This window comes from Gallus gallus, chromosome 1 (assembly GCF_016699485.2).
Source record: "Gallus gallus isolate bGalGal1 chromosome 1, bGalGal1.mat.broiler.GRCg7b, whole genome shotgun sequence".
Lineage (NCBI taxonomy): Eukaryota > Metazoa > Chordata > Aves > Galliformes > Phasianidae > Gallus > Gallus gallus.
The window spans coordinates 132,650,511-132,673,875 of NC_052532.1; the positions used below are offsets into that span (position 1 = coordinate 132,650,511).

Genomic DNA, 23,365 nt, shown 5'->3' on the forward strand with positions numbered 1-23,365 from the left:
AGATTATTCCTGCATCAATTTGGTGTGTGTGTATACACAGGAGGAAAATAACAGCGTCCTCAATACACCTGTTATTCAAAGCTCATTTTCTATAGACATTTCTGTAGAGGTGTATTAATTTAAGAATTTCTGGAAGGAAAATGGTACAAAATGGATTACTTGGAGCACAGGACTGGAAAACACCTATTCATCTTTAGTGTCTGCCTTCACAAACAGCCCCTATTACAACTGCAATGGACTCAAGCTACCAATGGGGTCTGATTGCAGCTGCTGATTTGTTGTGCACTTCAGAGTTGTCTCACCTCTTTCAGGGACCAAACTTCCTCACAGTTTCCAAATCCCAAAGCTCAACTCAGCACTTTATTTAGGTAGATTTCCCAACCAGGGCATCCCAAGCTTCAAGTGGCATCAATCAGCCATCGGTGCACAGTCAAGCCCAAATAATCTAGCATTAAGCTGAACTGTACAGCCCTCATTATTTTCTCTATGCATTAATGATTACTTTGTGGAAGCATCAAGCCCACACTTAACTACTAATCATTATTAATATTACATGCTCAGTTCACGCATAAGCCTCATAGCCTCAAAAGCTGTATGTGAGCATTTCTCATCTATTTGCTCCACAATATCCCTTCGGGGCTGGCACATACCAGACCAGGTGCCATTTTGTAATTAGTCTAGGTTCAGGAGCCTCAATTAATCATGTCTTAATATACACATCATGTCACAGCTAAAAGCAACTAATGACATACAACCTGTGACCTTTCTGGGTACCGTGCATTCTCATTTCTTCTATCAGTTTTATTGCCACCAATTGACTGATGACAAAATCAAGCTTTGTGCTTTCCAAATTTCTACAGCTGACATTTTGCTATGTGTACTTTGTATTGTTCTCTCTCCAGCTTGCTGAAACATGTCTGACCCTCATGGACATCTGACCAAATAATCCATACCACAAAATTACTGAGCTTCGCCTCGGATGAAAAACGTGTTTCCCAAAACGCAAAGAATTTTCCACAACTAAAAGAATTTCTACAGCTGAGATGAAAAAAAAGTTAATGGTTTTGGATTGCTGAAAGTAGTACGTAGATCAAGACTGGAAAACTTACGAGAATAACAATTCAGTGACAGTTTAAATCTTCATTCAAGGCAGAAAATGGAGAAAGCGGACACAAATCTGAAGCAGGCAGATGTATCTATGTGGTTGCTGCTTGAAAATAAACTAATCAATATAGTCTCAGCCTCCTCTTTTATCCAAACTGCACATTCCTTGCAAGCTCTTTGCATCAGCACGGGAGCACGTGAGGCCACGCTACAAGCCAATGAAGGAACAGGTAGAACTGAAGATTAGCCTTGGGAAGAAAAAAAAGCAGCAGCTTAGAGGGACATGAAACCACAGCATTGGTACTGCGTTCGTAATGGAGTTATTCACACACAGAACTGAGTAACCTTTAACAGTGCTACACGTCAGCATCTTGACAAGCAACTACATAAATGCACATCCACGGAACATACAGGAATTTTAAAAAGGATTTTATATTTCCACATCTACTTCAACATAATTAAGACTCAGAGATGAGCCCTGCTAAGGCACTCTTAACAATGCTGTTGAAACATTTGTTTCCTAAATTCAACTCCATGCAAAAAGAGCACTTACCAGTGCAGTTAGTTTGCGCACTGAAAAAGAGATCAGCTTGAAGCAAGCCTGCTTCCTGCTTCCAATGCACTAATAGGCAGCTACATACATTTTAAGGCAATTGATTGCTTTCTCAAAGTGAAGCCTTAAGGTTAGAACAGTCAGTAGCTCGCTTCAAATCTAGCGAGAGCACGTGCCACACTGACAGTAAAAACCACTGAAAGAAAATAACTCAGAGCAGCTAGACCATCTGATTGGAAAGAATGCGAAAGTCAATGTTAGAATTAAAATAATTTTATTTCAATGTACATGAACTGAAATAAAGTGTAGTAATTGTTGTTTAAACTTACTTGCAGGGTTATATTGCTGGGCTGGCCCAGTGGCATTCTCCACTACAAGGCAGCAAGAACTAACTAGACCCACTTCATTGCTATTTTGGGCCAATTCTGGGCCAATTCAAAGTACCACCTTAGAAAGAGTCCTCCAGCACACAGCAAACCATGATTTTGAAAATAAAAGAAAAAAAAAATTCAACTCTTCACCTATCCAGAAAATTTCTACCACGTTCCAAAGACACTCTCTCTTGCAAATTCAGTCCATTACTGCAGATACACAGAATGCTGCGCTATATCCAACAGATCAAGGTTTCTCCTGAATTCTTTTTCTCTAGCCTACTCTCTTGCACAAAGCATCTGCTAAAAAATTCACACATTCCAAACCATGTAATTATACAGACCTGTTTTACAGCTTACAGTGCAAGGTAGTTAAGTTATGCAATGTCGTGACACGGCACCATGAGGTAAGCAATCCTCTGTTAAAACGTACGATTCCTGTACTAATAACTTGTGGTGCTTTACTGACAATAAGTAGTCGTAAGTTTAAAGAGAACTGGAAGATGAACAGATAGAGAAAAATCAAATTGCTTCCTCTTGTCTCCTTCAATGAAGAAAACAAAAACAAAAAATGGAACTTAAATTCAATGAAAACAATAGGAATTTGTTCTTGACACAACACGGTTAAATCGTGTACTCCTTGCCAAATGAAGTGAAAGCTAGAAAGATGGAATGAGGATTCAAAAGATTTTTTTTTCTTTTTATCCAACCAACATTTTCAGACAGAGTTCCCCAAGCCACGGACTGCTCAAACTATTTCCTGGGGAAGCATCGCTATCTGCTTACCCTGTTTTTACTCTTCCCTGTGCATCTGCTTTTGGCCGCTGAGACTGGATATAGGGCCAGGTGGACCTTTGGTCTGACTTGGTACAGCTGTTCCTAACAGTTACTTCACAACACTTCATAAACGTACAGTTAGACAAAGTTCATTGTTTGCAACACATGACTTAGTTAGGACTTTGATTTTTTGAGTTACAAATGACTTCCAAAAGAGGAAAAAAAAAAATATTTAGGCTCTCTTCTGATATGACCCAGTTGTATAAAACTGTATAGAAAAGTGAGCATTAGGCGCGGATGTAATGAAAAGCAATAAGACTTATAAAAATCATTCTTAAAAATGTACCAAGCATAAACAAAACATGATTTATAAATAGATTTAGTTGTTCTAGTCATCGTCGGAATCTGAATCATATTTCTTCCCTCTGATGGTCTTCTTATCCAACTTTGTAAAGCTTGTTCCAAATTTCTTTTGGCTTTGAAAAGGTGGCTCCATCAAGTTTCCACTAGAACAAAAAAAGGGAGAAGGTGTTGATTAAAGCCATATTTATGCAGGCAGAAAGCAGCATCTCCAGCTACCTGTCCCTCCAGGAAAAAAACACAAACACCAGGTGAACACAATCCCTGCTCCCTAAAGCCACCCTGAGTAGCACTGTGCAATTGCTAGCAGAGCATATCCTTATTGGACACTGTGCACAGCCCAGTAGGCTGTGGAAGAACCCACACCTCAGTCTGCACATGACCTTGTAGGGGTCTTCTCACTAGTGTGTGAGTGCAGAGGTTGCTGAATCATAGAATGGCTTAGTTTGGAAGGGGCCCTTGGGGATCATGAAGCTCCAACCCCCCTGCCACAGGCAGGGCTGCCAACCTCCATATCTAATACTAGAGCAGGCTGCCCAGGGCCCCATCCAACCTGGCCTTGAACACCTCCAGGGGCAGGGCATCCACAGACTCTCTGGGCATCCTGTGCCAGCACCTCACCACACTCTCTGTGAAGAACTTCCCCCTGACATCCAACCTAAACCTTCCCTCCTTGAGTCTATATCTAGCTATTATCTGTGTTCACATAAAGTTGGGCTCCTGCATTTCCTACAGCAAAGGTGTCCAAAGAGGGGAATCCTCTCTCCTTGTTCAGACAAGGGTGTAGGTGCTTTTAACACACATGACCTGCAAGAGGTTTGCATGTCAGTGTTAGGAAGTGAGCAATTAGAACTTTCTGGAATTAGCTACAGAAAGCTGTTTGAAAATTTGTTATTAATGCTTTGTAAATAACACGTTGGAGCTATCGACCCTAAATACAAAGTTCACCGACTGCTAGTTAACTGCATGTCAGTAATTAGTCAATACACCATCTGAATCCTGATTTTACTCAAATCAATGTGACCAGAACAGTTTTCCTCCTAAATACAGCATATCCTTTCACCATCTGTCATCCCACATATACTGAAGGAAAAAACACCATGAAAAACCCAAACATCTGTTTTCAGAGTGATAAGGAACTCCAGAGAGTGGGACACTGCATTCAGAGCCACGTGGAAACATCTATAAATGGACATGTCCAGGAATGACCTCCTGGGCTATGCAGATACAGTGGCTCACTTTGCAAAGCCAGGGTACCAAACTTAGAGCGTGGAAAAAAATGAACAAGATGTTCTATTAGAAGCAGAATACACTGTACTGTGAGTCAAGCAGAAAGTAAAATTATGCAGTGAGCCAATGTACTACAATTTAGCAAATTCAGCACAGCTTGGTACAACTGCACTGAATTATTTCTCCCATAAAGGGATGCTGCTGTCTAGGATATATATCTGCACTGCCTTTAACTCCTCTTTGTATTCTCTTGTTACTGAACTGGCAAGCAGATACTACCACTTGGTATGAATTACACATTTTCATGTTGGTCATCCAAGCTAAACTGAGCAATGGTTTATTTGCCTTTGAGATATAGTATCTCTTGTCAACATCTGGAAGTTAGGCATTTAAATAAATTTCAGAAAATGAAGTATTAGAAAAAGCATTAGTATAGCTTATAGAGTTCTTACTTAAGTGAATCAAAACGCTCCAACTTTACTGTGTTCCCACTGTGACACCTGAGCTTGTTTAGAAAGGATTACATTAGACACAGGACTCAGCCAGGTAAGCTATTCTATATACCTGCAGTGGAAATGCTAAGTCATGGCTTGAACCAGTGATTGAGCACCTGGTGGGAAGGCAGGGCCAACCCAGGAGAGCTCAGGTGCATGCAATGCCTGAGTGACCAGGAGGTGTGCAGCCAGGATCCACCCCTTCCCAGACCTCATTTAAGGGTTGGCAGTGGAGGCAAGGCTGTCTCACTGGAGATCCCTACATACTTGAGACCTCTTGAAGTTAAGCAGCTTCTTTCCCTGGTTTCTGTGCCCACTGCTGTTGCATTTGAGTGAATCCTCACTTGCTGCAGCCTGGGATCTTGCTGCCCTGCTGTCACTGTTGTGCTTTCCATGGTGTTACAATACCTCACAGCAAGAACTGTGTTTATTTTTATTACTGTACCAGAAAGAATGCATAATGATCATTATGAGATCTCAACGTGCTGCCAAAGATATGCACTTGCTTTCCCTTGCCAGAGTACACAGATGAAATCATGCCATAGAATCACAGAATGGCCTGGGTTGAAAAGGGCCTCAAAGATCACCGAGTTTCAATCCCCTGCTATGTGCAGGGTTGCCAACCACCAGATCAGGCTTCCTAGAACCACATCCAGCCTGGCCTTTAATGTCTCCAGGGATGGGGCATCCACAACCTGCTTGGGCAACCTTGAACTCATTTGTGCCTTAATCATACGGTGTATCCATCAAAGTTACAAACTTTTAGATTCTGGTCTGCAAGCATGTTCTTGCATTGTATCTAAAAAAAGTAATCACAAAACTGTTAATTACCTGTAATTAATTATATCTGCACAGCCTAATCTCCATTCTAAGGTCTCTGTAGTGAAGTCATCAGTGTTACCGAGATCAGTGAAGCCAACAATGTAGTCTTGTGTTTTTCCATCTTTTATTAGTGCTACAGTGGGAATTACTTTGATGCGCAGTCTCTCACACAAGAAAGGAGATTTTTCTGCATTTAGCTTCAAGAATTTTGTCTCAACATGTTTTTTTGCCAACACAGTCAAATGCTTGTCCATTATTTGGCACCTGTGGGAAAAAAAAACCGCATGAAACATTAGTATCAATGAGATGACAAGCACATATTTTATAGGAACAATAACAGTAAAGAGCCATTTCTCTCATGTTGCTTCTTCAGACATTATCTTTAAAACTAAAAATTTAGTTCCAAGAGAAGCTGCATTCAAAGGGATGCCAGACCTAACAACTCAACAATACCCTGGAGCACCCTTATTGCACAATTACATCATGCATTTCTACTGTTTCTTCTTAATTATACCTCCAAACCCCCTTGCATCAGGAAAGCTTCTTTCACTTCTGAAGACCTGTATTTATTGCTGAAACTTCCTCCAGACCTCTACATTCCTCCTGCTTTAGCTTCATTGCCTGTGTGCTCAGAAAGCTTCTCAGTAATAAACTTTATAACTGTATAAAAGTCACAGCCTCCAACACTGAGACAGTCACTCACTGTACAGACAAAAAATGAATTTGCACAGAGTTCTTCATTAGTGTCAAAGGCAAATATTTCACTTCTCTGTGGAAAAGTAATCGTAATGAGCATATAATGATCATTTCTCAGCTAAGGGACAGTAACATGAGCTGCTCGTAATACTTCTGAGATGGCAGAGAGATACAGACTTGCCACTTGCAATCTCCACGTTCTGAACTTTCTTCTCGGAGTGGTTTGGCTCAGCTGCACAAATCTGTGATGTGACCGTCCTTAACTAAAGGAGAGGACTGAGAAGATCAAAAAGCTGGAGTGGACAAGGATGAAAGCTACTTGATAATGTGGATGGTAAATCTGACACACTGGTTGTCAGCATTACATGTTTCACAAAGAACTTCAGACAAAGTTTCTTTTCCTGTCTGAGACTGCACACTTAATTGGTGCAAACAACAACAAGATGATCCACACCTGTTTTAAGCTACTTATTTGCACAGGTATTTTTCCAACTTTTTTTTTTATTTGCTTAGTAAAAGCTAACTGAATACAACAGCTTCAGATACTAAGAGTGCTTTGGTTGGAAGGGACCTCAGAGACCATCCAGTTCCAACCGCTCTGCTATGGGCATGGACACTTACCACTAGACCAGGATGCCCAAAGCCACACCTAACCTGTCCTCAAACATCTCCAGGGATGGGACATCCATGGCTTTTCCCCATCTTTCCTGTAGGCCCCCTTCAAGTACTGGAAGGCTGCTCTAAGGTCTCCCCACAGCCCCTCTCTTCTCCAGGCCGAACAACCCCAATTTTCACAGCCTGTCTTCACAGCAGAGGTACCCCTGCCCTCTGATTTTCCTTGTAGTCCTCTCTGAACCCACTCCAACAGCTTCACATCATTCTTGTGCAGGGGACCCCAGAGCTGAACACAGCACTGTAGGCTGGGGTCACATGAGAAACTCAGAAAAACCCTACTTTACTACCTCTCTATTTTACTCAGAAAACCTAAGATGCAAATACCTCACTGCATAATCTGGATTTGACCTTTTTTTCCCTCTTTCTTACATTGAAGCTATTTCAGTTTATGTTCCATAAATCAGACAGAAAGTAACTTAGGGAAAAAGATAGGACAACTGGCTCCTCTCTCAACAAGCAGTGCAATTTGCAATTGCACTTCAACAGAAGGCATTGAGAGAAACCATCTAGGAACAGCTTACAGACCCAGAAATTCTGAAATCCCTCCACAGCAGCGGGAGATCTTCTTTTAGGTTCCCATTCTGAGTCAGGACATTTACTCAGATCTAGGTCTCTCACAATCTAAAGAAGTGACATAATCACGACGGTACAGGCCCAAAGAGAAAGCAGCTGTAACTGGTATCCAGAAACCCTTTCAAAGTCAAAACCTTAAATTCTAAAGCTGCCTACAGAGGTTCGTGTTTATATTTTGATTTTGTTTGTCAGAACTTCCCAGAATATCTGCATCTCAAATAATGGAAGTGATCTTTCAGAAGTTGCTACTCTTACGTGGTCACTAAATGTAGACAACTGGCTCCCTCAAACTAAATCAGCAATGACCCGCAGCACTGTCTCACATACTTCAAGAAAGTTGCATAATCGATTAGAATATAAATGTTTAAGAGGGTATTAATGAAGGCCAAATCACATTCACCTCACTTGGAAAACAACGCATGTGATTTCTGGGAAGGAAGCAAGAATTGGAAAATCATGGAATGTGCATACTCCTAAAAATCTGAATTTACTTAAAAGACTCTAAAAATGTGTTTTGATAAACATCTGTAAAGAAGAGGTCTCTTGAACATCAGTTATTTACCATACCTGAAAGTTGTATCTCTATAAAAGTGGCAAACCACATTTTTACTTTCTTTGACTTCTTGGAAAAAGTCTCTCTCACTTGGGATTTCTCTGTATTCTCCATGTCCTTTAGAAAGCCACTCCTTAGGGAAAACAAAAGGAAATAATTAGTATAGATTTAGTTAGCCCTGCATCTGCTGTGCCAGCACGATGGCTTTTAGGAACCAAAAACAATAAAAAACAATAGAAGGGAGTTCAGTGGAAACTCATTTCAAACAGAAATAGGTAGAAGGCAGGTGGCTGAGCTGTGAGGTACCTTACAGATTTGTAAACACAAATCTTGTTCTTAGCTGAACAGATTTTTGCAGCACAGCCTCTCGGTGAGATCAGACTAGCTCAAAGCAGAAATTCTCCAAACTGAAAACTGTAAATGTACAGCTTGGTCTACTCTAGATTGCTTTTGCACAAAGCAAAAAAAAAAATCCAAAAACCCAGCTTCCACGGCACTGAAAATTAATTATAGTGCATTAGTAAGGTATTCTCCACTGTGTGAATGGTGAGGCGGTGGTACAGGCTGCCCAGATGGCCCACTCTAGGAAGTGGGCAAGGTAAGGCTGGATAGGTCTTTGGGCAGCCTGATTTACTGCGAGTGGTCCCTGCCCACAGCAAGGTGCTTGGACTTTAAAGGTTCCTTCCAACCTGAAGCATTCTATGGCTCTATAACAAAAACAAACAAACAACGACCTACAAGTATAATCATATGAAGAAATTATCACCATGCAAATCAAGGTCTGACTTATTTTTCCAGAATAGCATGGGGCATCTCACTTTTTACTCAGTAGTAAACCACTTCAAAATTGCATTTGAAAATGCAAGAGAACAGTGACATGAGATCAACTGATAGGAGTACATTTTTGCATGTGAACATACATTCGTATCTAAGAATGCCCAGGTGTCATGACTTTAAAGAAAAAAAAAGGAACACACTAGAACCAAATATAACTATTAAAGATAAGCAAATAGCATAACACTTTTTCTGCTTCCACATGTGGAGAGCCAAAGCCATTAACACTGCCTCTCATCCAGCATTCCAACCATTTAACATTTTACTGCATTCCCAACTCAAAACACGGCGTGAGCCACCACAGCCAAAGGATCTCCACTCAACCCAGTCACCTTCATCCTGCCACAGTCTCTTTCTTTTTTCAGGTTTGCAAGGAGTAAGTTAAGAAACCCATGGCTTTCCTAGTTAGAATTCAGGTCTCACGCCATATGTTACAGAAACACAGGAGTTGGAAGGGACGTCTGGAGATCATAAATCCAACCCCCTACTAAAGCAGGTTTGACTACAGAGGAAAACGTCCAGGATGTCCTTTGAATATCTCCAGAGAAGGAGACACCTCAACCACTTAGGGCAGCTTTTTTCAGAGCTCTGTCACCCCCAAAATGAAGAGGTTTTTCCTTGTGTTCATATGGAACTTCCAGTGTTCCAGTTTGTGCCTGTTGCCCCTTGTTCTGTCTGCAGGCAACACTGAAGTCTAGGGTTGCAATTCTACTTATTGCCCTGCTTCTTCCACACAAGATCCCGAACTCTACCACCTTATGGTCGCTGCAGCCAAGGTCATCTCCAGCCTTCACATCCCCAACCAAACCTTCTTTGTAAGCAGAAGGTCCAGCAACACACATCTTGTTGGCTTAGCCACCATCTGTGTCAGAAAGGTATCAGCAACACTTTACATGAACCTTCTGGACCGCACACGCCCAGCTGTGTTTCTTTTTTGATGTCCACTGCAGGCTGCCAGTATGGTTTCTCCTTGCAAGCCTTGATCATGGATGTCTGTAGCTGTAAGAGCTTTATACAGGACAGAACTGCAGCCCTGCTTTTGTGGGTTACCAGGGACCAAGGTGCTGCTCCCAACCCTGCCCACACCTCCTCAGCTGCTCTAATGATGGCTGGGGGATCCTGCTATCTCCCTCCTCACCCTGGGGTCTCCCCAGTTTCAAGATCCCCCCTTCACACTTCAATCCCCACTCTGCACGCTGCTGCAGAACACGCCTGCACTAAAGGTGATCACCTCAGAGAATAAATTACTAAAACTTTGTGTTTTCAGGAAGAACTATGCTGAAGGTGACTTCTGGGGGAGCACGAAGACCACAGTTTAGCAAAAGATGCTAGGAAACAAAGCAGAATTTCTTCCTGCAAGAAGAAATGAGAAGTCATACACAACCAACGTTTCATTTGATCAGAAGAAGCATAACAACTAATTCCACTTCAGAACAAGGACAGACTCTACATCATTCTTCTACAAAATAACACAGAAAAAAGCAAGCACCACTTACATGCCCTGACTAAAATTCTCCAGAACCTGGAAACATGAGGAACCTCAAAGGCTCGTGGTTACGATGTCTGCAAGGCTTAGCTTTCAGACAGCAACATTCACTGAATAATGACACACTGAAATCTTTGTACTACACTCCTTACCCCACTCTTCCTGTAAGACAATCACAGAGATCCTTTTCTGTCTCTGAATATCACAGATCATACAATGCGTGGACAGATGCTTGCGTCCCTAAATAATTTAAAATTACTAAATACAGAACACTGAGAGAAAAAAACCCACTTAGTTCACACATATAATTTTTCTAGGATTTCCAAAAAGTCTGTTATACTGTACAAATCAAAAGCCTATGTTAGTATAAGAATTACTTGTTTCTGCTGCTGGGCCTTTTTCAGTGCTTCAAGTCTCCTTTGTTTCAGGTGTTCCAACTCATCTTCATCCATTTGGTCAAGCTTCTGCATTTCAGCATCCAGATGTTCTTCCACCACCTTGGCAGTTTGAAGTATTTCATTCTCCAGAACTTTCTGAAGTATTTCAACAGATGTATCAGCAGCCATCTTTAAGTTTAAAGTGATCTCCTCAGAGCTGTGGAAATAGCGATACATGGTGTGAGCACTTTCAGTTAAAAGCCTTACCTCTCTAGCTTGCAGTTTACATCCTACAGCAACAAAATGTTACTCTATTTAAAGGTAGCATACACAGTTATTTTCTACATTGCAACAATGAACACTGATAGCAACAAAGATTCCAGTCAAGTCCTATTATTGCCATACCAGATCTTGGCACCTTGACAGTGCACAGGAACATGAAACTACTAGTCAATATAAAGTAAAATGAATCACTTCCAAGGGAACAGTCATCCTGAACCAGATCCGCACGCCTTTAATTAATATCCTGAAACTAGAAAATGCAATCAGGAAGCTCCAACTTGCTGGGAAGACATATAAGATGTCTCAGAATAAGTCTAAGCAGGGCTCAGTGTAAGCTTTCAGTAGTCTAAACGCAATTACTTTAAGTACTTGATGCATGTTAACATATTTAAACCTGAATTAACATTCCTCCCCTGTAGCCAAAAGGGGAAGCACTCAACTGCAACTGCTTTAGGCCAATACACTGCTTCAATTAATACAGAATAGCTGTTGTTGCAAGCATCACCTTATGGCAGTCAGGGAAAGGATTTAAGAAACCTCAACAACCACTACCTAATTTCTGCATGAAGAAACACAGCTAAAATTGTTTTCTATAAGTTTTCTCCTCTCCTAACATTTCAAAAGGCAGGAAGTATTAAGACTAGAATACATCAAGAGATGGGGGAATCTAACTGTTCTTGAAAAACTTCCACCTTACACAACAAAAAACTGCTGCTGTAACAAGTGGCAGTTTTAAAGAGAAACACAGAGACAAAACAAAGTCACTCAAATTGGATTCTTTAAGTGCAGGAGATGGTTTGGTGTGCTAGGTCTACATTCCAGAGTACTCTTAGCTATGATGGCCTGGTGGTTGGTGACCCTACACATAGCAGGGGGGTTGAAACTAGATGGTCACTGTGGCCCTTTTCAACCCAGGCCATTCTATGATTTTGCACAGCCAGCCTACTAGCACCACTGGCTTCCAGAACACCTTGCACATAGAGGCAAGAATGCATTTCAAGCAGCGATGGGCAAAGCACCAACACCGTGGCAGTACTCCAAGTTTAATGCACTGTCAGCACTGTTGCATGGATGCCACACTCTACACATGGCACGGGCAGAGCCGGGCTGCTCTGCAGCACCTGGCCTCGAGCTTTCGTTAGCGTATGTTCTCTATCTCCCGTATGCATTTGGAGGGGAGGTAAGGAGCTCACCGGCACAGGGAAGAGACAGATCTTCAGGAGAGGGGCGGAGGCGAGCCCTGTACTGTTGGAACGCCGCCGCTTTGGCCTCCGAAGAAACAGGAAGGCGGTTAGTCAGCCCTTTCTCTCCCCACCGCAGCCCGGCCTCCCCACGGGCCCCCACCAAGCGTTCCCACGGCGGAAGCCGCACCACAGGAGAGCACCCGGGTAAAGCTGCAGCCCCACAGGGCCGGGAGGCGCTGGCACTGGCGTAGCCGCTACCAACAGCTACCGCCCGCCCACCTGTCCGCCTGGGGGCGCGGCTGCCCTGACAAACAGAGGCTGCCCACGCGGCTACCCCGGCTCCCGATGAGCTCAGTGACGGCCCCTAAGGCCACCTTACCCGCCCCAGGGCCGCCACGTCCCCACGGCCCGCGAATAACACCATCGACACTCACCCGCTCCGCCGGCGCCACTCACCTCGCCTCACTCCCTCCCCGCCCCGTCACGCTCTGTCTCGCGAGAGCCAGAACGGGTCACGGGGGGGGCGGGGCAAAATGTTTTTCTGCACGCTCATTGGTCGGGACGGCGGACACGGAAGCGACGGAGACCAACGCGCGTGCGCCCTGCCCGAGCGGGTGGCGGCGGCGGGGAGTAGTGGGCGCGACGGCCGTGGTGGCCGTTGGCGGGCGGTGTAACGGCTGCGGGGGGAGCTGAGGAAGCGGCCGCGCGCCTTCCGGGGGTCTCCCGCCCGGGGTGAGGCGTGTGGAGCGCGGCGGGAGCGTCACAACCGGGAGTTGCCGGTTTCGGCCCGCGATCGTTGCCGTGAGGTGAGGGCGGCCCCAGGCGGTGCCTCCGCGCTCCGGGAGCGAGAGCTGTGGCTGCGGCAGCCCCGCTCAGGAGACCGTGCGTGATCAGCGCGCGAGAAGAAGATCCGCGGGTGCGGTTGATGGGATATTAAAGTGTACTTAAATAAAAAAAAGCGTGGTGCTCTTTTTTGTTTCCTGGAATTGTGACCGCGTCGCGCTGAGGTACGCGGCTCTGCCGCAGGTGGGGCGGGGAGATAACGCTCGGAGCGCAGCGCAGCGCAGCGCCCGCCTGCGGTACGGGGCTGGCGGCAGGAGGCGCGAGGCCGCCGCGCTCTGCCCTCCGGCCGGCAGGGGGCGCTCTCGGCGGAGGGCTGGCCGACGCTCTGGCCGTGTCGGCGCGGGGCAGGCCGGGACGTCCCGACGGGGGCGGGGCGGGCGGCTCGCCGTATGCACGGGGCTGCGCGCGGGTGCGGGCGGCTGGGCAGCGCTGAGGTAGGCGACGAGCCGGGGGGTCGCCGCCATGGGCAAGAAGCAGAAGAACAAGAGCGAGGACAGGTAGGGGGTGGCGGCTGGGCCGCGCGATCTGTCTCCGGGAGCGTGACAGCGGTAGCGTGTGCCGGTGTGGCGGCGCTGAGTCAGGCCCTGCCGGGGCCCGCGGCCTCGCTGGGCCCGGGCGGCGCAGGCAGGGCGGGCCGCGCTGAGGAGCGGTGGCCGCTTCGCTTGCCGTCTCTCTCGGCCCGTTCCCGGCCCCGCGTGGCGGCGGGTCGGCTCTCGGTCGCCGGCTAAAAATAGCGCCTGGGCCCGACTGCGGGAGTCAGTGGGCTTCCTGCGGTACTTACGTGTGGGTCAGTGCGGAGACTGCCCCAGCTGTGGGCTCCGGCCCTGAGGGGCTCTTGTAAAGGCGGTTATCGCGAACCATATGGAGCGCTGACTGAATAACGTCAGGTATGTGCGTTTCAGCAGGAGAGATCGTGCTGTTACTTGTCACTATAAAGTAGTAATAAAAACGTTTACAGTCGGTTTGGAGTGTGCTTCTAGTTAATGCTGACAGTTAAAATGAAAGCTATCTTCTGTACAAGGGCAGATAGTGGTAGGACAAGGGGGAATGGTTTTAAACTAAGGCAGGGGAGGTTTAGGTTGGATATTAGAAGAAAGTTTTTCACACAGAGGGTGGTGACGCACTGGAACAGGTTGCCCAAGGAGGCTGTGGATGCCCCATCCCTGGAGGCATTCAAGGCCAGGCTGGATGTGGCTCTGGGCAGCCTGGTCTGGTGGTTGGCGACCCTGCACGTAGCAGGGGGGTTGAAACTCGATGATCTTTGAGATCCTTTTCAACCCAGGCCACTCTATGGTTCTTAAAGTATGTGTGAACTTGAAACTGTACAGGTCTTCTTCCTTACCCAGACTGATCACTCCATGTATTCTTCTTGAGCCATTAAATGCGCCTTTTCATGGAAGTACCGTCATCAAATCTGTTTCACAAACTGTCATTTTATGACAGTCATTCTCTCTGTCTTTTCTGGCTGTAATATGGGTGCTTGTTTTTACATGAATAACCTGTAGTCTTATCTTCTTTTCTCTACCTACACGTGTATTGCAGATTCTTAACCTCATCTGGTGTGTGGCAGCCCTGCTCACAATGGGAGGTTGGAATTGAATAGTTTTTGAGGCCCCTTCCAACCCCAGCCATTCTGTAATTCCATGATTCTATGATTTATTAGTCTAAGGCTTAAACCACTTTATGTTTTCTGGTACTTTCTGGATAATGAGTGTTTTGCTAGCGAAGATTGATCTTGGCTAACTATTCTTCTCTCTTGCTTTTTGCCATACCATGCATGCTGCTTTGTACTGGCTGCTATTACAACCTGTTTCTTGGGCTATGTTTCACAGGTGTGTCTCGGGAACAGCTCTGGCAAGGGGATGAGTCAAGTGTCACTTGAGGAGGAAGAAGGAGGGGTTGGAGTTTTATGCTCTTCAGGAAGGCAGATCCAGCGCTCTCTGTACCTGGTGTGTTAGATGTCAGAATCGTGCAGAAACCTTTGGGTGCTGAGGTGCTGCTGTCCTGAGTCCTTTCAGCCATGGTGGTGGGGGGAAGGGGAGGAAGGGGTGTCTGGAGGGGAACTTGAGAGTCATAGTGCCTACCAGGCATCTTGTTCTCATTTGAGGATGAAAGAAGGAAGCATCCCTTAAGTGAGAAGCCAGAACTTCATTGTTAGAATAGTTGAAACCTTAAACCTAATGACTGTTAATCCAGACCTAATTGTAAACTATCTCACTGCTGCTGCAAGTCAATGGTTTCATCCTGAGGATAGTGAGCTTTTATGGTGAGTAGTCAGCATCAGATGTCCTTCGTGAGGAGCAGTGTGATCATTTGTGTTGGTGGTCTCATCATTTCTTTTTTAGGATTGACTTGAGATGCTCTGTATGTGGCATCTGTTTCTGTCCCATGATTGTCCTTCTCTCTGCAGCATCCTGCATCTCCACCTCCCAGTGCCTCTGCTTTCATACCAGGCCTATATTTTTCTGCGCTGCAACGTCGTGTTAGAGCTGTAAATCCCTCATTCTTGAACTGCTTGTTACTGCAATCTGTACGAAACCATGATTGCAGCGTGCCAGGGTAAACAAAAGTGAAGCCCAGTTACGAATAGACACCTGGTCACTTAGAGAAATTGCTGTCACAGCTCAGTCAAGTAACAGTTACAGGCAGGCCAAGAGGAGTTCAGCCAAAGTAAGCTTGACAAACTTTAGTCTTAGGGCTTTGCACATGCAACACAAAAGCTTCTGAACTTCTGCTAGCAGGGGCAAAAGGTGTTATAGGGCTACAGCTGTGTTGTAGCAGGAAGGTTAAGCTGGAGGATGAGTTTGAACAGATGTGTGTTTGAGAAGGACAGGACAGTTGAGAGGGGGTGTATCTTATTGCCAGGAGTTGGAGGGGATGGGAGTGAGGTTTCTGGAAAGCCAGCAGTGTTTTAGGTGGGCTCTATCTGCAGAAGTACCCCTTCATCTGATGGGGCTGGTTCTGGCTGATACTCTGTAAGCCATGAGTTCCCTCCAGGGAGGGATCGTGTATTTGCATCTGTAGCTTCAAGATAGACTTCAGCACCCCTGATCAGTCTGCCCTCTGTTCCACTGAAATGAGAGAGGACTGGCTCCCTGGAACCAAAGGCTTCTGGTCAGTTTTGTTTCCCACATGTTCAGTTCTGTGCTGCGTCAAGGTATTCATTTCTTTCCCCTCTTCTTTCCTCAGTAGCTGCATTTTAGATCATTCCTTACATCCTTTTTGGCTGTCTCTCTGCAAGTGTGCCGCAGCTCAAGGACACAACTTGCAATGCAGAGAGAGCAAATGATGCAGGCGGTATGTTGGTGTTGTGAATATTGCTTTGAGCACTGATGTAGCAAAAGGGAGATTTTTCTGCTGACTTGCTGAGACAAGTTACAGAAGGTACAAGTCATCTTTACTCTGCTTTTCTCTTCTCTCATCCCTGTCGTTTTGACTTCTGTTGTGTAGTTTTCCCTTAGTGTATTGCTGCTGAGCATAGTAGAGGTCATGCTGATTACTACTAATGTACATCCAGGTAAACGAGGCTGACTAAGAACTTTGGCATGGGAGCAGGCTCCAAGTACACGAGGCTGAGACCCTAAGGGTTGTGATAGCTGTGGTAAGCAGGGAAGGAATGGGAACATGGTGTCACTGTCTGCTGTTTATACTCATCCCTATCTGAACCAAATATACCTTCAAATCTGTTTCTATTCTGCCAGCACCTCTGTTATGCTCCTAGGGAACGTACTGACTCCTGCCTTCTGATTTTTGTGCATATATCCATGAAGAACATATGTGGGTGGTCAGATGGCGTGTTTGAGAGGTGCTTTGTAAAGGTGAGGAGCATCGTGGGTTGTAATTAGCGCCTGAGCTACATGGAGGTTGCTTTGGTGGATTCCTCTTACGATTGTGTTGATTGCTCATTTTCAAAGGAAACTTCATAGCAAAGCTGTCAATAAAAATATAAGACATCAGAACTTCCAGACGTTCCTAGTGGAAGAGTGGGTGTTTTGATGTGTAATCTGGCTCCTCTGGCTGCTGTGTATGAGTTGGTTCTTGGGTAGAGCTGTAATGGCAGAAGGCTCTCCCCTGCTGTTTCTGTGAGTTTTGTATAGGAGGCTTCTTAAATGTGTGGGAAGAAAGGCTGTGGAAAGCTACAGAACTCTGTGCTTTGAATTCAAACCTCAGACTGCCGTAGATTTCCAAGTGTAAGTGCTGTGTGCAGAAAGTTACAAATAATTTCCTGCCTGAAATCTGAATCTTTACATTCTTAGCTTTTCTTGTGGGTTTTTCTTTTTCCATCTTCTTCTCCCAGCTTAGTCTTCTTTCTTCTCCTCTAAGTAGCCTCCTTTAGCTTCCAGTATGTAATCTTTAGGTGTGTTTGTTCTTGTGCCCTTTGATATTGTGTGCTGCTGCTGGGGCATACCTCTCTGATCATTCATGCGTATTGCTTTAGAGCGTACAGGTGCCAGCAGTGATTCTGCAGCCAAGAATGAGCACTGCTGCTAAAATAAGACTTACAGTGTGGCTGCCTATGCTATATATTGCTTCCTGTTCTACAAATTCAGTTGCTGGCACTGTCTGCTCATCATTGTTTGGTGCTTTAAATGAAATCTTCTAAGTGTTGCCTTGGGAAGTTCAGTGAAGGCTGTGAGCCACAAACACCTGTAGTTTAGAAACGTTGTGTATTCTAGAAAATGGACAATCTCTGTGTCTATCTGCTTCTCAGGTATAGTCCCACAATGAAGCTTTATGCAGTTCCAACAAGGAGAGCAGCTGAGAGACACTTGAATTCCCTGTTGAGAATCTCATCTGGATGTTGATACATGTTAGTGGATTTCTGTAAACCAAAGCATCACGTATGGGCCTGTAGAAAGACTGTAAGACTTCCAATGTTTGCAGTAGCGTTTGCCTTTTCAGTGTTGCAGTTCTGGATAAAACCTTTAGTTCAGTTAGTTACTTTTAATACTTGCTTAATATTTCTCTTCTTCTTGCTGAAAATAATAAAAATAGTCCCTTGGACCTGCTGGAAATAGTAATTCTGCACACAGGTTGTGTACGCATGCAGTTAATCCAGTCACTACGTTTGACTTAGTTCAGAATGTAAGTACAGTGCAGCCTGCTGGGGGTTCTGGTCTGGAAGCAGCTGGTATCTCACAAAGATGTGTATTTTCATGATCCTGCTGCTTGTAGCACTGGTTACTTATTCTCCTCAAGCACCAAATATTTATGTATACATATGTCTATATCTATATGTCTTCTACTGTGAGGGTGATGAGGCACTGGCACAGGTTGCCCGGAGATGTGATGGATACCTCATCCCTGGAGACTTTCAAATTGAGGCTGGATCAGGCCCTGGACAACCTGATGTAGCTACAGATGTCCCTGTTCATCACAGGGGAGTTGGACTAGGTGACCTTTAAAGGTCCCTTCTAACTCTAACCATCTAACTCTATTCTATGATTCGGTGTCTTACGATAGTCTGGAGATGTGGATGAGTGTGCTATCTGAACACTGACATGTGTGCCTTCAGATATACATGGTTAGATGAAGCGTTGAGTTATAGGTAATGTAGGTGGGTATCCTTTGCTTCTCAGAATCGTAAACTGTCTAAAGTGTATTTCACAATGCGCTCTAAATGGTATTTGGTTTTTTTTTCCGATGATGAGAAATATGTAGGATACAGAAGCTGTGAAGCAGTGGGCTTGGAGGTAATTCTTATAGCCCGTGTACTTTTGTAAACCAGCAAAGCCCCAAAGGTGTAAATCAGGGAAGACCGAGTGTTACTCTTTACTCAGTGTTTCATATTCTGTGCTTTTGACCATCCTCTCCTGGGAGCTGAGCACTTAAACTGAACCTTGAAGCACCGTCTTCTCCCAGAGCTCTGTGCTGTAAACTGCTAAGTACATGGTATCTTGAAGAAACCTTTTATCTTGAAGTTTTGCTGTATCTTTAAGTGGGAATTCTAGGTTGTGGTGAGCTTTTTTTGTTTTGTCCTGTTGAAAGAGCCTTTCTGTTGTGGCTTCCCATTTCCTATCATCTGTTGTGATTAAGAGTTTTCTGCGCCTTCTATTTTTTATGCCTTTTTCAGAAGGTTTGGTTTAGCTGATAGTTATTCCGTTCTTCTTTTTCCGTGGCCAAACTTGAGATTGAAGGCATGGAGCCTTTAATGTTATAAAACAGAATCATTATCTTCAGAGCCTGACCACAAAACAATTGCCCTTTTGCTCACTCTTTGCTTCCTGCTGTCTCATGTAATTAGGTAGAGTCACCAGCTTCCTTCATCTCACCAGGCAAATGGAGAAGGTGCCGTTTGCATCACATATAGTTCTGTTGACTTGACTTGGGCTTGCTCTTGCTGTCCCCAACTGCACTCTGCAACCATTTCCCATTATATGGGATCCGGTACTGCAGCGTTGGCTCATGTCGCTGGTCCTTGTGTGGGTGCTTCTCATTACTGGGGAGAGAAGGAGGTGCAGCTTATTGTGTCCCAGCTTTCCAACAGTTGTAGGCATATATAATCCACATGTTTTCAGCAGAAGAAACGAGATGACTTCTTAAAATCTAAAAAGGAAAGTTGATGGTATTCATCCATTCAGCAATGGGTAAGAATAAGAAAACAGCCGTAACTTTGTTTTCTTGCTTTCACTAACATTGCTGAGCTAGCAAATCCTTGTATTTTCAGTTTCATAACCCACTTATGTGTGGTGCTTGGTTTTGAACAATTAAATAATCACTTCCAAAGCATTCTGTGTCGTGCAGGGTTTTCAACCCGTTGCTCTGAGAAATGCTTTTTGAAGGGAGAACGCCTATTTACCTTAACGCCTGTGAGTAAAACAGCTACAAGTCTGCCATTCAGCCTTTGTAACGCACTGAGTTTTGGAATAAGCTTGTATTTAGAAATGCAGTCTATTACTGGACTTAGAACCCAAATCTACAGAGAGGATGGGTATAGAGTGCTTTATTTGATCCAGAACTAATGCAAAACCAAACGCATGGAAGCAGATGGTCAGCTTCTTTCGGTCTTTTTGAAGCTCGGGTTGTTTTCTTTCTAAGCAAAAGAAGATGACTTAATGACAGCGATGTTCTTTGAGGTTGGCTGGAAGAGCTGGTGCCATGTAAATGATGAAACATCTCCAAAGTTGCCTCAGCAAAAATGAGTCTCGTGGTTATGCAGGAATGTGGGCAGTGAGCTTGCAGCAGTGATGCAACTTTCTTGCTGCGTCAATTTTTTTTGGTCTCTTCTGCCCCATGCACACAAATGCTTTATTTATTTTTGGCCTTTTTAATCAGACGGTGTTTTCTGGCATTTGAACTTCACAGAGGTACCTTTAAGCCAACCCTAATTAAAATCTTTTAGCATATTTTTACTTACTATCTCAGCTTTAAAGTGTAGGCGAGCTTTAGTAGTTACGTTTGTGTTCATCAGTGCAGTGGCTCCAAAAGCCCTTGTGCTCTTTGAGTGTCCGTGTATGCTTTTACTTTGGCAGGAGAGTGTTACCTCCTTAGCTTTGTTTGCAGAGCTCGGTGTTGGATTGCTTGCTGTTAAAAGGCTTCAACTGAATTCTCCTGTTTCTTTTTTTCAAGTCTCATTTAACTAATTTCAGTAGAGTCAAATGGATACAAATGAGGGCAACTCAGCTCCTTTGCATTCTGCTGATTAATCCCATTGCTCCACTCTTTTAGTTCGTGTCTAGAGTAATAGTTTTCTCTTTACCACTGCCATCCCTTGTCACATAGGCACATGGTGCCCATTGATAACGAAGTTCTGCTCTATGTTTGGGGATATGTATTGCAGGTACTACTGTCAGTGTACTTAAAGCCATAATAGACTGAGAGCTAAGAAAGGGACTTTATAGAGTCTCACTGTTGCAGACCATTGCATCAGAAAAGGAAGTTGCTCCAAAATCACAATCATTCCTCACATTTTAACAACAACCAAAAAAAGGCACGAGACAACAAACAAAGCAATCAACACCTTTATGGATGTGCTATTTTAGTATTTTTCATCAGATGTTACGTAATAGCTGAGCTCATGCTGTGATTGGGGTTTTAGCCATAGTTATCAATTCCTCATTGTATGGGCAAGAGAAGCACTGGGTTGGTCTCTTTCAGACCACACATGTCAGTCACGGGGGACTTCCCACTTTTTCTGACTCAATAGCTTGCAACTGCATGGGATCTGATAAGTAGGAGAGCTGCTGGCAATCCTCTTACATGCAACTGAGCCGAGGTAGGTGGCAGTTTTTCATTCATTCCCAGCTCTTCAGTAATCTTCAGCAAATGTTTCACACTTTCTCTTGTAGGCAGGTTTTGAGACTGTAGCTTTATTTGTCACTGTGTTCAACGTGGAGCACAATGTGGATTTTTGGAGTGTCACTTTGTCACTGGCCTGACCACGTGTGATTGTGGGAGGGCTGTTGCTGAATTTCCTTTCTTGCTCATGCCTTTCTTAAGCATCTCCATGTATTAAGGGTGGCTTGAGAAGGTTTGATCCTGATTAGGTGTACTAGCACAGTATTCAGCTGGTGGCCCGCTGAATATCCAGGAATCTGTTAGCAGCCTTGCTTTTTTCCTGTGCAGTGCAAGTTTTCAGTAGTTTTGTTTGATATCTGAATTGTAGTGATTGCTGTGTCCTTGTTATGGATTTCTGCTATCTCCCTTAATTAGCCCAACTGCTGCGTCTGCTCCCAGTGCATAGTTTTGTCCTGTGTTAGGCACAGATGCCCTTGGAGAAATGCCTGCAGCTATTTAGTGTTTGGTAAATCACTTGTTGAAGTTTGCATATTGAGTACGCGCACCTCCCTCTTGTTCCGGATTACTGTTGTTTTAGCAATATGAGAAGTAGGGGATGTGAGGGAACTCTCTTCATATCTGGCAACAAAAACAGAGGCTGGGATCAAAAGTATGTGAATAAGAAAGGTGGCTCTGGCTTCGCTTCTTGAAGCAGTGACAGAAGAAAACAAGGCAAATGCTCCTTGCTGTCTTGCTTGGCTCTCAGCTTTGTGCTTTCTGGTTCCCCTTGAGGTGCGTGTGCTGAGGGAATATGGGGATATTTGTGTGGGAACCTGACAACAGCAACCCTGTGTCTGGTACTCATGGGGTTGGGGTAGGACCCTTGCAAAGGCTGAGTGTGGGGCATAGGGGGGGATGGGTGAGACCTTCTGCAGGACTTGTAGGAGGAGGTTCCTGCAAAAGAGCTTGGCTTTCTGAAACGTGCATTTGAAGAGTACTTAAAGCTTATGGGGAAAAAGGCTCATAGGTGCATCTTCCAATGCCAGCAGGGAAGAAGCTCCGCTGGTTTGCATTTAGATATGTTGTGTTCCTTGTGCCTTAAGAAACCACATAAGAATCTCCCAGGAAAAGGAGAAAGGCCCTTTCTCAAACTTCTTTTCCACTTTACTGTGAAATTCTAGAAGGCTAACATTGAGCCAAGATGAGAGTCATTAGAGTTCAGAATTCTAATTCCAAACAATGAATTAATTAGATTGCTGACAGTGGAATATATCTCAAAATCTTTACTACAACGTTCCGTTGGCTGAAAGTCAGGAATGACAATTATAAGAGAAGGAGTTTCAAGGTCATTATGGAAATAAACTCTTAGTCATGGAAGCCAATATTTGAACTCCTTGGCTTTCCAGTGATGCTCTTGCTTTACAGTTATTGAGAAGAATCATAACTTCATGTATCACCAATGAATGCGTTCTAATTTTACTTCTTACTTCATCCAGGCGCAAATGTTTGAAGCCTGCCCTGTCTTGTCTTCGTAAATGGAAATGCAGTGAAAAGCGTAGATTTCTTGGAAACCTTTGACTCCCAAGCTTTAGAAACCAAGGTTAGAAAAGGTCTCGTGCTATATTGATGCCACTGTTGTGGCAGCTGAACGGTCTTCATTATTATTTCTAAATTGTTCTTGCTGGTAGGCGTTAAAGCGTAATGTCTGTGAATGAGTTTTTTCAGTGTTTGGTTTCAGATCTTTTTCCCCAGAGAAGTTTCCCTTTGCAAGATGAACTAGAAGCACGCAGATTTAAAAGCAAAACAAACCCCAGACAAAACAGCAACCCACCCATAATACACGTGCCCCGTTTCCCCTCCTTAAAGGTGCACCCTGGAAAGCATGAAGTGCCATAAGTGCTCTTTGCTGGTAGCATAAAGACAGGTGGTTATGT

The 23,365-nt window shown here is 44.4% G+C and overlaps 2 protein-coding genes across 4 annotated transcripts in view; one reads left to right on the forward strand and one right to left on the reverse strand.

The window, feature by feature from the left end:
• Positions 1 to 1,914: 1,914 nt before the first annotated feature.
• On the reverse strand, positions 1,915 to 12,835 carry TXNDC9 (thioredoxin domain containing 9). Of its 3 annotated transcripts, none has more exons than XM_001232594.7 (6): positions 12,806 to 12,835; positions 12,381 to 12,456; positions 10,906 to 11,122; positions 8,223 to 8,341; positions 5,721 to 5,975; positions 1,915 to 3,311 (listed from the first exon to the last, which is right to left on the reverse strand). In XM_001232594.7, the coding sequence occupies exons 3-6, from the start codon at positions 11,092 to 11,094 to the stop codon at positions 3,194 to 3,196; spliced, it is 681 nt and encodes a 226-aa protein (XP_001232595.1). In that variant the 5' UTR covers positions 11,095 to 11,122; positions 12,381 to 12,456; positions 12,806 to 12,835; the 3' UTR covers positions 1,915 to 3,193. The 3 variants fall into 3 exon arrangements, with proteins under 3 accessions (XP_001232595.1, XP_015133276.1, XP_416899.2); XM_015277790.4 differs by having other exon boundaries at positions 12,751 to 12,835; XM_416899.8 differs by lacking the exon at positions 12,381 to 12,456.
• Positions 12,836 to 13,578: 743 nt separating this feature from the next.
• The window catches only part of EIF5B (eukaryotic translation initiation factor 5B), a 30,681-nt gene continuing 20,894 nt past the window's right edge, over positions 13,579 to 23,365 (forward strand). Inside the window, exon 1 of the mRNA NM_001038496.2 lies at positions 13,579 to 13,711. Coding sequence (NP_001033585.1) covers positions 13,677 to 13,711 — 35 coding nt within the window. The 5' untranslated portion in view covers positions 13,579 to 13,676. The remainder of the gene's footprint in view (positions 13,712 to 23,365) is intronic.